Source organism: Pipistrellus kuhlii, unplaced genomic scaffold (assembly GCF_014108245.1).
Source record: "Pipistrellus kuhlii isolate mPipKuh1 unplaced genomic scaffold, mPipKuh1.p scaffold_m20_p_2, whole genome shotgun sequence".
In the NCBI taxonomy this organism is placed as follows: Eukaryota; Metazoa; Chordata; class Mammalia; order Chiroptera; family Vespertilionidae; genus Pipistrellus; species Pipistrellus kuhlii.
This window is the reverse complement of record NW_023425515.1, coordinates 66,660,549-66,675,668: the sequence shown is the minus strand read 5'-3', so window position 1 is coordinate 66,675,668 and position 15,120 is coordinate 66,660,549. Positions and strand designations below refer to the sequence as shown.

Sequence of the window (15,120 nt, the reverse complement as noted above, 5' to 3'; positions counted from 1 at the left end):
TAAAATTAAAATGTCATATGTACAGTTTAGAAAGTACATATAGCATGTATAATTTGTATTTGTGGCACATGAGTTAGATTTCTTAGAATGTTTCTTGAAATTTCTATGAAGAAATTGCATCTCAAATTCCTAGATTCAGGAATCAATGCCCATGTATAGTTTAATATGAGATGTTTTGTGAAGGAAAAAATTTGAATTTGATAATAGCAAGGTATTTTTTGCACCTTTTCTAGATCCATCCCCTCATTCATATTCAGTCCTACTGAATGCTATTTAGTTTTATTTTGTAACAAAATTCCCTTTATTGGAAACCACATTTTATAGAATGAAGGAAGCCAATTGTTGAAAATCTAAACTAGTGGTTCTCAACTAGACTAGAGTTTGAGGGATTTTCCTCCTACAGGACATTTGTCATGTCTGGAGATTTTCTTTTCATAATTGGAGGAGGGTACTTTTGGCATCTAATGGGCACAGGTAAGGATGCTGCTACCATACACAGGACAGTCCCCCACAGTAAAGATGTACCGGTATTCAACCAAAAGTCAGTGGTGATGAAGTTGAGAAATATTGCTATAAACGGATGTACCAAATATTTGCATGTTTTAGTTAGAGTTGTACATATCTTAATTTATTAATAAAGCATATTGGGACACTAGCATATATACCTGTCAAATTCATAAAATACCGTAAGTGTGAAAGTAACTTCTTTTTAAAAAAATATATTTTATTGATTTTTTTACAGAGAGTAAGGGAGAGAGATAGAGGGATAGAAATGTCGATGAGAGAGAAACATCAACCAGCTGCCTCTTGCACCCCCCCTACCAGGGATGTGCCTGCAACCAATGTACATGCCCTTGACCGGAATCGAACCCGGGACCTTTTAGTCCACAGACCGACGTTCTACCACTGAGCCAAACCGGTTTTGGCAGTGTGAAAGTAACTTCTAAGAATAACTTTATTTCTATCTACTTCCCCCCAACAATTCATTTGCACAAATAAATTTACCTAACATTTCTGTATAACAGAGTTATTTCTTATAAACTTTGAGTCAATTATATTTTGTGATCACTTGCCTGAGATTCTGTATGTCAGAATTATTTAGTCGAGAGATTTTTCTTATGCTGTGGTTTTCCCATGTATTTTCACTGAATTCTTCTATGTAGCCTTTTAGTTCTATTGTTCTCTATCTTTAGTTAATGATTATTCATAACATTTAAATAAGTATGCATGTATTTTCAAATATAGTATGATTTTATAATTTATTTTATGTCAGGATATTTTTATAGAAACATTAGTATTAATCATTTATAACAATACCTTAATTTATAGAACACATCAATTATAGTTATTTTCTAACCCATTTTAAAGACTCATATCATATGCATGTACATGTAAATATGACATAGAAGTGCACATGCCTGTACACACACATTTCTCCTATATTTTACACTTAATCTCTTTGAGGAAGGACATCATAGGCATTCTATATCTGCAATAATGTCCAATAATCTCTAAGCTACAAAGCCATGAATAATTTATCCAACTTATATTATAGGAAGAAAATTGTAGGGAAATTCTAAGGTAAATTTAATTCAGGCTTGGCAGTTCAAAAATAAACTCTGTTCTATGAAAACAGAATCATTTGTGTTGACAAATACTTTGAGTCTCACTGGCACTTCATCTTCAAGACAGACATCTTTAGAAATCAGGATGCCAATTCACACCAAACCACAGTTGTCTTTGTAGCCACTTCATCCCTAAGGAGTTGAAGAAATTAGCTTTCTCCCAGGTTTAAAAGCATTTACTTTCTCTCAGGAGAACCTGGAAGTCAGTATTTTCTTACCAGAAGAGGAAGGTCGATGATTATAACAAACTTGAAAATTATTTTTAAAATCATCATAATTGTGGACCCTTATTCCACCCAATGGATTATCATTCATTCTGCCCTAAATTTGTAAACCAGTGCTTCTGTCTGTAACTGTTGGTCTTTTATCTATTGGCCTCATTCTGGTCACATGATATATTTTCCTTATGTTTTTTATGTTCTAAATAGTCCTGCCCTGGCTAATTTTGGATGTCAAGTTGTCATTAAAAGAACCAATGCCTGAATTTTTAAATAATTTAAATGACTCCTTTGGCGTAACTCTTTTTACTGTTTTGTAGTTGTTGTTTTGTATTCTTGCCCAGTTGTGCTTCATTGTATTTGTGGATCCTGAACTTGGGGCTGGAGTCAGCAAAACTATTGCCCTCAGGCCAAATCCACACTGCCACCTGCTTTTGTAAATAAAGATTTATTGGAGCATGAAAAAAAAAATAATAATTTAAATGATCTCTGCTTTAAATCATCTTTAAATTATTTGGTCATCACAAGTAACAAAATGACATTTCATAGTATCATTTGCAAATCACAGAGCACAAATAATCCTAATTCTTCTTGAAAGGAAAGTCGAGGGGGATGTTTTCTGTAGTTTCATCCATGAACTCTTAACAAAAATGTTGTATTGTTTCTCTTCAAAAGAGAGAACGCCATACAAAAACAAATCCCTGTTTTTATATGAATTGAAATTTATGACACCCTTGAGAATATATGGTAGGAATAAGAATTCTCAAAATCCCTTTGTTGTCAACTCCTTCCTGATTTTCTAAAGTTAATGTGATAACCAAAGTGGAAAGGACTCCACAATGTTCAAATGAGAAATCACCTTATTAGAAGCCCATTTTATCCCAGAAACTGCTCGTAGGTATGCAGAGACTAAACATGCATGGTCCCTTCCCTGTTGTAACTGCACTTTCATTACTAATACACTATGGACTTGAAATCTGTAGAGCTTTATCATTTTTAATAAATATATATATATAAATATATGTATGGCACATTAAGGTTCTCTAGGGAAGAGAAAAGAAAAATGGTCTGTATAAAAGAACAAAGCATTACATTTTTGGAAAAGGAATTTTCTTACTTCCCTTTTCTTACTGTATACCTGGCAGTATACAGTTGTTGGTACCTAAGCTCTGTAACTTGTTTTCACTTCTTGACTAATCAGGGGAGCATTGTCGGTTGTCAAAAGATGTGCTTTTATAATGATGAGATAATTAGAGGTGTCTGTCCTGTCATAATCGAAGGTATGGATCCAGATAATTTTAGAGTTATTGCATATGCAAACACCTTGCTATATACTGATGAATAAAACAAAACATTAAATCACAAAATGGTTTCTTTGGCTTGGCATACTTGCCCCTGGTTAGTACATTAACAGATGTTAAAATGCACTATTAAAATTCCATATTTAGAAGCCAAAGAATTATAGAAAGTTATTCTGTGTTGTGAAATAAATCAGTTTATTAACTCTAGTTAGTTTGCAGGTCTGCAACTATATATATCAATCCTCACAATTCTTATTTTTTATTTTAATAAGACTGAAGAAATCATCTCTTCATTTATAAACTTATACTTTTCAATTGATTGAAGTTAAAAGGAATTACAGTTACAACATGGGAAAGACTAAGCAATTTAAAAAATATTGAAGTAATTTTTATATTATAGCATTGAAGATGCAGTAAACAATTTTAGTAAACATCTTATCTCCAATAGCAAGTGAAAACCACATTCTCATGGGATATACCATGTGTTCTTTATTTCAACAATGTTTAAAATGCTGGAAAATAGTTGTTATGTGACATAAATACATAAAATTTGTGTTCTTTTTAATGTTTTGTTCACCGGAGCAAAATTACTTTAAAGGGAAATAGCTTCCTTAACTGACAGAATTTTTAAATAGGGATTTTTCTACTATTTTGTTTTTTTTATTTTTACAAAGGTTAATTATTTTTACCCAAATATAAAATTGTGTGTGTGTTGTGATTCATGGGTAATGGTGATATATGCTATTCACCCTGCCCTGTTTCTTCAGAAAGTCATAAAATGGTCTTATTTATGTGTTGCAAATTGCCTTAGCTTTGCACTTTAGCACCACCTGGTGGACAAAATATTTTTTCTCCACCGTTAAATTTAGCCCCTTCATTTTATATCCAATTATGGCATATCTTAATTATAAAAATATTAATCTTAAAGATTATGGTAAACAATATCAGGTAAAAAAATCTGAGATGTATCCTAAGTACTAATGACTTAGATATTCCTAAGTTAAATATCTAAGTTTTTCTAATACTACATGAATATATATAGATTTGAATAGTCTGTTAAGTACATATCTAAAAATTGTGGGGTGTTTTTCTTTTTTACAATTTAATATTTTTATCATTTACATCTTTTTTATATAGAATTAAGTAAGTGTGAGAAGTTTTCAGTGCCTTAGTCGAAAATTATGGTTTAAGTTAGATTGTTTGCATTTTGAAAATACTTTATGAAGAATTTTTATACAATTAATTCTTATTGTGATAATAATTTATGTACAATTAAAATCCAAACTACTGTTTTAACCATTACTACTATAATACAATATATGCCATTCTCATTCCTTTTTTCCCACTTATAATTAAAATGTATTGCAGCCCTATGTGTATTAGTTCTTAGTTTTTAAGACTTTAAAATTTTTCCAGAAGATAAATATGATGATATTTTCAAGTAAAAAACAATTATATTTTAAGTTAGTTTTGATAATTTAATACATGTTTGTCTTTGTCTAGTTCCACACTTCTTTGAAATATAGTGAGTGGTTTTCCTATGAAATACAAAGAGCCTGGCTGTTTGTGGCTCAGAGGTTGAGTGTCAGCCTATGAACCAGATAGTCACAATCAGATCCCTCTTTAGGGCACTTGCCCTGGTTGTGGGCTCAAGTGGTCCTATGGGGAGTGTGCAGGAAGCTGTCGATCAATGATTCTCATCATTGATGTTTCTCTCTCTCTCTCTCTTTACCCCATTCTCTCTCTCTCTCTCTCCCCCATTCCCCCCCTTTCTCTCTCTCTCTCTTCCTCTCTGAAATCAATTAAAATATATTTTAAAAAATACAGATTTCACTGTGTTCATTGGGAATACACTGTATGCCCTGATAAAATTGGAGGAGGGAGGCTGTAAATTTGAATTCTGTGACAGTCAAGGCTTAGTAACTAAATAAGATCTGATGATATTCAGATAGTACTAGTATATATGTTCTAGCTTCACACTTTTAATATGTCATTTAAGATAAAATGATAATAACCTTCATTAAGATATGCATCTTAAAATGAAGTTATTTACAGCAGTCTCTCCTGACCCGTAATCCAAGACTTCACTTCTTATGTTTCAGTTACCAAGAACAGCCAAGGTCAGAAAATACTAAAGGGAAAATTCCAGAAATAAACAATTCATAAGTTTAAATATTCAGAGTAGTTTGATGAAATCTATGCCATCCTGCCCTGTTCTATTTTATTGTTACTCAGGGTCCCAGTGCACAAATTTGTGCACCTTGAAAGAAACTGTGGGCCATGAGGCTGCGGTGGGCCCAAGGATGGGTTAAGGCCTGCCCGGCCCCTCCCGCTGCAGTACCCAGCCCCCTGTCTACCAGCAGCCCTGCTCCTGCCACAATCACTCCCACATGCTGATGGCACCTGCCCCATTTGCACTCACTGATGGAGTGGAGAGTAGAGAGTGGGCCTGGCGCTGTCAGTGGGTGCTAGCAGCTGCTGCTGCCCCATCGCCCCTCAGGAGCAGGGGGAGACAAAGAAGCCCTCAGGGGCGATGAGGGCTGGCAGCCTTTACTAGTACCCGCTGTCATCGCCAAGTGATCAGAACCAGCACATGGGACCCTCAGTAGGTGCAAATGGGGCTGTCGCCAGCAGCAGGTGCAAGAAGCGGCTGCTGGCCCCAATCTCCCCTCAGGAGCAGGGGGAAGTGGAATAGCCCCAAGGGGCAGTTGGGGCCAACAACTGCCATTCACACCCATTGCTGGTGCCAAAAGATCAGGGCTGGCACTAGGTGCTGGCAGCAGGTGTGAATGTCTGGTGGGACCACAGTGCACAGGAGCAAAGAATTTTCAATAACCACCAGAGGCTCACCCCAATGACAGCAACCAGTGTCCCACCTTGGTCTGGTGCCCCTGCTCACCTGCTCCACCATCCTGCCGGGGCCGATGTCCACCATGTTCCACGTGCACCCCCTGGTGATCAGCGCACATCATAGCGACTCATTGTTCTGGTTTTCAGTTGTTCAATTGTCCTACCATTCAGTCTATTTGCATATTAGGGTTTTATATATATATATATATATATATATATATATATATATATATATATATATATATAATTGCTGTTAACCTCTCATTGTGCCTAATTTAGAAATTAAATTTTATTATACGTATGTACAGGGTGGGGCAAAAATAGGTTTATAGTTGTTTGTATGGAACAACATACAATAATTAATAAATAATGATACAAGAATGAAGTCTGTTTTTTACATACAACTGTAAACCTACTTTTGCCACATGCTCTATATGTAGGAAAAATGCATAGTCTATTTAGGGCTTGGTACTATTTGTGGTTTCAGACATCTATTGAGGGTCTTGGAATGTATCCCCTGTGGATAAGGGGAACAACTGTACTTTGTTACTTCAAGAAAATACTTAAAATCTCTGTCTTTCCCCTTTTTTTCCTAAGGCCTTGGATTGTATACTGTAAGCTCAACATATGGAGATACCATTATCATGCCTTGCCGACTCGATGTACCTCAGAATCTCATGTTTGGCAAATGGAAATATGTAAGTGGGACCTCCCTTGGATTTGGTTAATTTGGCCTCTAGTTTTTGAAATAAAATTCCATCTGTGAGTGAATGTGAATTTCAAGTGAACATATTGGAAATATTCAGCTGTAGTACCAATGTAAGAAGGTAGAATTCATGTGTTCAATATATGAAAAGAATTCCTAAGTTTTACATAGCAAATGCTATTTTAAAATAAAGCCAATAAACACCTAATTCTTAGGTCATATTGATCTGAAAAAATCCAACCTTAAGTGTTAGGGTGGAAGGAAAGGCAGAGTTCCAGAGAGAAGCACGTGGTGCACAGGACAAGTCTCCTGGGAGACAGCAGCCACAAGCTCATGCTCTGCTTAGTGTGCCTATTGCCATGGCCAGCGCACCCAAGTATTCATTGAAAATTAATCATCAATACAAACACTCATTTCTGGTGATTTAGTCTCAGAACTGTGTTGATATGGTAGGTCCCTTTTACATTTAACATTGTTGACTTTATCCATTTTTTTTGAACAGCAAATTCATATTTTTCCAAGTATCAAGGTACAGAAGAATCTGGAAATGGAGGGTAGCTACCCTGGCAGGTGGCTGTGTAGTAGTTAGGTAACATTAGGCTGACAAAATGTCTCAACTTAGTTACCAAAACCAACAAAAGGTGTTTTATGAGATGTGATTTCCCAATGTTGGATCACATGAGACCCATGGTAGCTTATAAGCTTAAAATAGACATGTTTCCTTGAAAATAATGGCAAATGTGCCCCAGCTTCTTGATATAGTAAAATATATTTGAATAGGAAAATGATTTGTAGGAGAATTTTTGAAGTTCATTTATTACAAAACTTTTCAGAGCCTTTTATATATTAGGTGCATTATGAATTGTCTTAGTTTGATTGATTTCTTAGGTTTATTTTTTTAAATATATTTTATTGATTTTATTTATTTATTTATTTATTTATTTATTTATTTTTTTACAAAGAAGAAGAGAGAGGGATAGAGTTAGAAACATCAATGAGAATCATGAGAATCATTGATCAGCTGCCTCTTGCACACCCCCTACTGGGGATGTGCCTGCAATCAAGGTACATGTCCTTGACCAGAATCGAACCTGGGACCTTTCAGTCCCCAGACTGACTCTCTATCCACTGAGCCAAACCGGTTTCATCTCTTAGATTTATTTAACCATACATTCCCCTCCCCCCGCCCCCCCCCCCCATCTGTAAAAATAAACATTCTACAGAGCACACTTTTGTGGTCGGTGTGCTTAAGGCTGTACCCAGAGGGTGGTGTAGCACACTCTTAAAATATGGTAAAATAGGGGTTTTGAAGTCAGATCAGCACATTCTACCACACACTCACTGTGGGATTCCGAGCGGTGAATTCATCCCCGTGTTCTCATAGATAAAATGAGTTGATAAGAATAATCTTCCCTGTAGTATTGTGAGGGTTACATGAAGTAATTCATGCCAGAGTGCTTGGCACATGGATAGGTAAGCGGTTGTGACTGTGGAGCTGTGAAGCCCAAAGCTCACTGCACGTGAGGGGCGTGTAAAAGGAGAGCAAGGCCGTGCGGCCACACAGCACTTCACTGCGCTCACCCGCCTGGTTACCCGGCTCACGCTACACTATTCCTGACTTTCTATAAACGCGGACATAGGAAGTTAAGGCCTATGAGGACAAAGTCTGTTTGCCCCCCTAAAATTCCTATGGTCCAAACTTTAGAATCTAAAGACTACGACCTGTTGAGTCAAATTTACTGCCAAAATGAGTAGAGCACAGATGGCGCACGCTTCTGTGATCACAGACTTTTCTGAGGATAACCCAGGGAATAATTTTCACCTAAGCTGCACTGGCACGGTGGTGGTGGAAACAAACAATAATGGCAATTTTCAAATGGTTAATTTAGTAAAAAACTTCAGCAATAAACCGATGAGATGAATCTGATGTACCATGTGCTCTGAAAACTGTTGATTTGCAGGCATAATATACAAGCTCAAAGTTAATGTAGCCTGAAAGACAAATGGCAGGTTTGGAAACAATGAAAGGGAGCAAACATTGATGCATTGTCTCTCCCCCTACTGTGTGGTCATCTCCCAGGGAATGGAGATCCTAACTTTGCACCCACTCCCACAACCTCTTTGCCGGTATCTGTCTCAGTGCCTGGTACGGAGGCAGCATCTGATGTCTGTGGAGAGTGCTGCTAGGTTGTCTTAATGGAGCCAGATTGCTGCGTTGCAACCTTGCTTTGCTGAGATACACTAGCTGGGCCTTTGGAGAAGTTATGTAACCAGCCTCTGTCTCCATTGTCTAGCCTGGCACTAATATCGTAACTCTCAAGGTTGTTTTGAGTATTACATTAATGAATGCATAGAAAGCTCAAAGAAAGCACCTGGTATATAGTTAAGTGCTCAAAACTTAACTATTATTTATTGCATAAGTGAATGAATACACACATTTGAGGATATTCAACTATCTAAAACCTGAGAACTCCAAGGTTAAATTAGTGTTTATTAGTGTGGGCCCTTGTTACAAAATACCAGAGACATGGACTTAAACTACAGATATGTCCCACAGCTCTGGAGGCTGAGAAGACCAAGATAAAGGTGCTGGCTGGCACATTTGACTCGTGGTGGAGTAGACAGCTGACAGTTTGCTATGTGCTCATGTAACCTCTCCTCTGTGCTCTCATAGAGAGACAGACACCACCCATGATTCTTACCTTCTTATAAAAGGCACTAATCCCCAATGAGTGCACCATTGCCAGAACCTCATCTAACGCTATTTACCTCCTGAGGGCTCCGCCTCCCAATGCTAACACATGGGGGCTAGGACTTTGACAAGGATTAGATGAGGACATAAACATTGCACCCAGAACAGTCATAAATACTAATAATTTTTAAAATGCAACACTTTGAAATTCGCCATGCACTTTAAAATATTTTGTCATTTTTATTTTCTCAAAGGTCCTGGGGTAGGTAGAAGAGAGATTCCCCCTATTTTTTTAATTAAATTCCTTAATAAGTAAAAGAATTCTTATGGGAGCAGGTATCTGTGTAAGAAATAAATTACATGTCTTAGTGCTTTTGGCATAGATGTGTATGCTCAGATTATATTTTATTTTGATAAAAAGCTTTTATATGAAAGCCCCTGAGCTAAGTTTTATGCCTCTGGTAGCAAAACTATGGATCTTAATGATTAATCTGCTTCTCTTGCTAAATGGACATCACTGTTCCATAAGGGCAAATACTGTTCCTCCATGAAGAGTCATTAAACTATGCTATGTGTAAAGGTCAGCTGTGTCAGTCTTGGCTGAAAATGAAAGGAATGGTCATTTAAAGCAACGTATGTGCATTAAAGTAATGAATATGCAAAAGAATCCCCCATGACTGCTAAAGGCGTGTTTGCAGCTCAGGTGTATGCTTGCTGTGATGATTAGCTGAATATCACTATGTACATTTGTATATTTGTTTACATCTATTTTTTTTCTTTATATGAAACACAAGACCAGCTCTTATTACCGTAGTTTTAAAACAGTCACTCATTCTGCCCTTCAAATGCAGAGAAAGCTCAGATTCCCAGAGCTTTGCCCTTCCCTCTTCAGATATTTAAGCTGGTACCTATAAAATAGCTTTCAGCTTCTCATACAAAGATTAATTTTCTGTACTCAAAGATTTATGTGAGGCCTGTATCCATTATTCTTTTTGGACACAACTGTAAATATCAGTGGAAGAATATGGCCAAATTTTTTTTTTTGTTTTAGATATGATCCTGAAACATCTGCATAAGCTTGTATTTAAAATGTATTGTTGTTTTAACTTTCAGGAAAAGCCTGACGGCTCCCCAGTATTTATTGCCTTCAGGTCCTCTACAAAGAAAAGTGTGCAGTATGATGATGTGCCAGAATACAAAGACAGATTGAGCCTCTCCGAAAACTACACTCTGTCCATCAGTAATGCGAGGATCAGCGATGAAAAGAGATTTGTGTGCATGCTAGTGACTGAGGACAACGTGTATGAGGCTCCTACAATAGTCAAGGTGTTCAGTAAGTAGTCGGCAGTATAAGTGCTAAGTGGGATTGATGGCTGGTACTGGGAAATGTTCCTGAGAAAGAAGAGAACTCTGTAGTGTTCCCATAAGCAGGTATCTGTGTAAGAGGATTTCTAGCGATCTTCCTTCTCCTGCATTCTGTCAGTGAGGAAAACAAGACAAAACAAAAATTCAAAAAGGATTTTTAAAGTGAGGGACTAAAAGAATATTCTCTGTTGTTTTGTCGGAGAAAATTTCCTGTGATGTGAAGTACTACTATGTGAGAATTGGCACATGATCTTTAATATTCACTGACATATACAAATAAATATTCTGTGATATCACATATTTATACAACACATACACATAATCATGCATGTCTTGCACACATATATATATGTTTTAGGCAGAATTTTGATGTATAAACACAATAAAATATAGGCAAAATCCAAACTATCTTACGATTTAGACATCTAAGCTTTATATGTGAGTGTGTATATGTATAACCCCCTGCCTTCCTCCACATACACACTCATCCTAACTTTTAATGCTTGCTGATTTATTTCTTCAAATTGTTCAGTAGGTGTATAAAAGTGCCCTAAAATAACAAAATGTACCATGTCCCGAATGTGTATGTAGAAAACAAGAAGGGGAAACATAGAATAGGGTTAAAAGAAGAGGGTGGAAGAAACTTGGAGTATCTATGGCAAGGCTCCCCTGCCCCAGCAGTTAGTGTGACTTGGCAAATAGCTATGCAAATGAGTGACATGAGGAGTTCTAATTAAATTATTTTATCTTTTAATATTCAAGTAAAATGTCCCACCTCTGGTGCATCATAATATTTTAGAAAATACAGGGAGAAAACCATCTCCAAAGCTTCAGAATGCCAGTCTTTTTAATTAGGAAAGAAGATCTCATGTTTCAGTTGTTTTCCCTCTGCTTCCTGATGACTTGGCAGCACCTAGAAATAATTAAAATAAATAGGGAAGGAAGAAACCCAGAGGGCTTTGGTATTGCAGCAATAAGCATGGATTTTTCCTGTTTCTCTTGTAATAGCCTATGCAACCAAGGAGGACTGTCCCTCAAGTATTTATAGGAATTTCAAAACTCCTGTGGACTTCAGGACACAGATTCAAAGAGTGCTTTGTTCTCCGGAAGAAACTTGTAAAAGCGTATTACAGGTTTCAGCTGATTACCTCTTAGCTTAGATGACACTTGCCAGAAGCCATCCACTTTTCTCGATTAATTTAGGAATCAAACCAATTGTGAAGTGTTTGTCAGTCATGCGGCCTTCTCTTAAACACCCCAAATAATCCACAACCTGTATTTGGCAATGGCCCGTGTATGTTTTCTTTCTTTCTTTCTTTCTTTCTTTCTTTCTTTCTTTCTTTCTTTCTTTCTTTCTTTCTTTTATTTCATTAGGAAGATGGATGGAACACTGCTGGGGACACTCTCTAAAGAGAACTTTTTCTTTTTTTTTTAATGAGGTCATGATGTCATAAATGTAAGCATATTCAGGAATGTACCCCAGTAGGTAAACAGATAAAGTCACAGCACTCCAAAGTTTGTGTGTTTGATTTGTCATTGTCGGGTTGCTTTTTTACTGGATTAAAATCACCTAATCTCAAGATCGTATACAAGAAAGTTGAGAAAGTCCAGGTTGTTACATTTAAGACAATTTTCAGACTATACTCTTTAAAAAAAAAAAAAAAAAAGCCCTACAGCAATCTGAAAAAAAAAAATCATTTGGTCTAATTGGATAAAATTTGCAAACCATTTTGGAATACAGAAGATTTCTGATTGTGAAAACAAACTCACACCCGCATACCCTTAGCACCCCTACCCCCTTCTCTTTTGAATGTTGTGGAAAACAAAGTGATTCTCAGAAACAGAATTTGCATTCCAGGCCCTGAGCCAGGGAGAATTTAAATAGACAAGTTACAAGCTCTTGAAAATGGAGTTTTATATTAGAAACCATGGGACACTGCAAGGCTTGTCAAATGAACAGCACAGCTCATGATAAAGAAAATGTGTACAAGAGCATATATGTAGGGGCTTCGCTTCATTTTTTAAAAGAATGAATTTACTTTGGGTCACTTTTCATAAAGCAAACAGCAGCTGTGGCAGGCAGGGAGGCTTTCATGCTATGCATGTATATATTGCAGTCACTTAAGAGTTACTAGGCTCATCAATCAGTCCTCTGTTTCCTTCTGTCAAATCACCTAGCAACATGCACTGTGTACCACAGAACGGAGAGTAGTTAACACGAGCTAATCCCAGATCAGCTTGCTGCAGAGTGTCATCTCATGGGCAAAGTCAAATTGCATTTATTCAAACTAGGAGACTGATGACTTGGTTACCTCGTAGGTAGGGTTGTTTGTTTAGTTTTCACCTATACCTCAAATGCAAGAAATCATTTCAATAAAGCAGCCCAGAACACAATAAATCATGTGCTTTGTCACCACTAATACAGCTTTTTAATTTTTGGCAGTTGCATGGCATTAAAATCAAACTTTTTACATTTAATGTTCATCTGAAGTCAATACCATTGAAAAAGAAGAATAGACCTTTATAAGTTCTCAAAGATTTACTACAGTCATTGGGCAAAGATCTTAGAGGTCAAATGGGTACCCCGATTGCCAAATGGCTGCTGTCAATGGTGTCATGGAACAATCAGGGAACTGGTCCTCAGGAGACTGAGCTTTGTTAGATGTGCTGTTGCCTGGCAGGGGTGGCTCAGTATGAACCAGGAGGTCATGGTTGGATTCCCAGTCAGGGCACTTGCCTGGAATACAGGCTTAACCCCAATGGGTAGCAGGCAGGAGACAGCCAACCAGTGATTCTCTTTCATCATTGATGTTTCTATCTCTCTCTCCCTCTCCTTCTCCTATTTTTTTTTTCTTAATAATATGATGCTATTATAATTTATACCCTTGGGCAAGTCACTTCATAGTAGGCTGGGGCTAAGAATCCCTCCTCATCACTAAAATAAATTTTTTGGACTAGAGGCCAGTTTTTCCACTGTGTTCCTAGGATCCCTTTGACAATTCTAGAGAGTTGAGAAGATGAGGAGCTACTTCTGTTAGATTAGCTAGAATTCCACCTATCCAATATGTCAAAGTTTTCTCATGGTAGTTTGTTCAGAGGGGAAATGAGGGAAAGCAGAAGGTCTTAACCTCTAAGAAATCATTTGAAACCATCAATCCAGGCTAATGTGTCCAGTCTCTTGTACGCTGGTGTCTGTAGTGTTAAAGAAATACTTGTTCTAAGGACATAGAGTCTGGTATGCACCTGGACCCGCTCTTGCTTTGGATATTGTTCTCAATGTTTTATCCAAGTTGAGCATGCTTCTTCCTACTTCCCTGGGAAAGTCAGTCAACCTGCAAATAATTTTTCTAATGAAGGAAGCAGAAAGTGACCTATTTACCAAATGAAACCTAAATTGTATATTTTATTCTAATTCTTTAAATATATTTTTTAAAATTACCTTTTACATCTCATGAGGAAAATAAACTCAATCCATGCTCACAGTGGTTTACCTAAAGTACATTAGAATTTGTGAGTGGTGATTGCTAGCAAAGTACTGAGAGAAACACGCTGAGCCAACCTTCCAGCTCACCTGCCTTTCCTTGCTCTCCAGCCACATCAAATGGAGCTCTCCCATGTCTGGTTTTATCAGAACACTCTACCTTGTGGGTGATTTAGAGAAGTTTTGCATTCATCACTCCATCCTCCCTTGGCTGTAAGACATTTGACAAAATTATTTTAATAATGAAAATAAATTTGGGGCACGATTTTTTCTTTCAGTTCTATACTTTTTCTTTCAGCTCATTTCTATGAATCCTTGGATCATATTAAGACATAATTCATGAAAAGTTTTTTTTTTTAAACTTTGGAATCAATATGCAATTTTGTTAAAATAGTACATGTGTCCTCTTTTATAGTCTTTCAACTAATACTCATTGATTGTTGCAAGCTAATATAAGAGAAAATTACATACAGAATATATAGTAAATATAGAGGGCTTGAAACAAAAGCTTAAAGAGAAAAATAACTCAAATAAATGCAATAGGTATTACTATTACTTCCATGATACCCACTGTGACTCCCTCTTCCAAATAAAAAGATGAATCACAGTGTAAAGAGGACTAACATTTAAGCATTCTTTCATCAAGGTTCTTTGGGTTTGTCAGTTTTATTTTATTGAATTAAGAATATATTTTTGAAGACATTATAGAAGTTGGTCCTTTACACATGGCAAAGGATTCATGATCTTCTGAGAATGATTAAACATCGCAGGATTCACCGGGCAAAGGAGAGAAATACATTTCACATATGAGAAAGCATGTTCTCAACTATCTAGGTGAACTAGAAAGTAGTGAGACTTAGGCAAACTGATTACCTACATTTT

The 15,120-nt window shown here is 36.7% G+C and overlaps 1 protein-coding gene across 2 annotated transcripts in view; it reads left to right on the top strand.

Annotated features, from left to right (window-relative positions):
- The window catches only part of ALCAM (activated leukocyte cell adhesion molecule), a 196,547-nt gene that overhangs the window by 139,373 nt on the left and 42,054 nt on the right, over positions 1–15,120 (top strand). For both annotated transcript variants that reach the window (XM_036447638.2, XM_036447634.2), the window contains exons 2-3: positions 6,592–6,692; positions 10,506–10,725. In XM_036447638.2, coding sequence (XP_036303531.1) covers positions 6,592–6,692; positions 10,506–10,725 — 321 coding nt within the window. The remainder of the gene's footprint in view (positions 1–6,591; positions 6,693–10,505; positions 10,726–15,120) is intronic.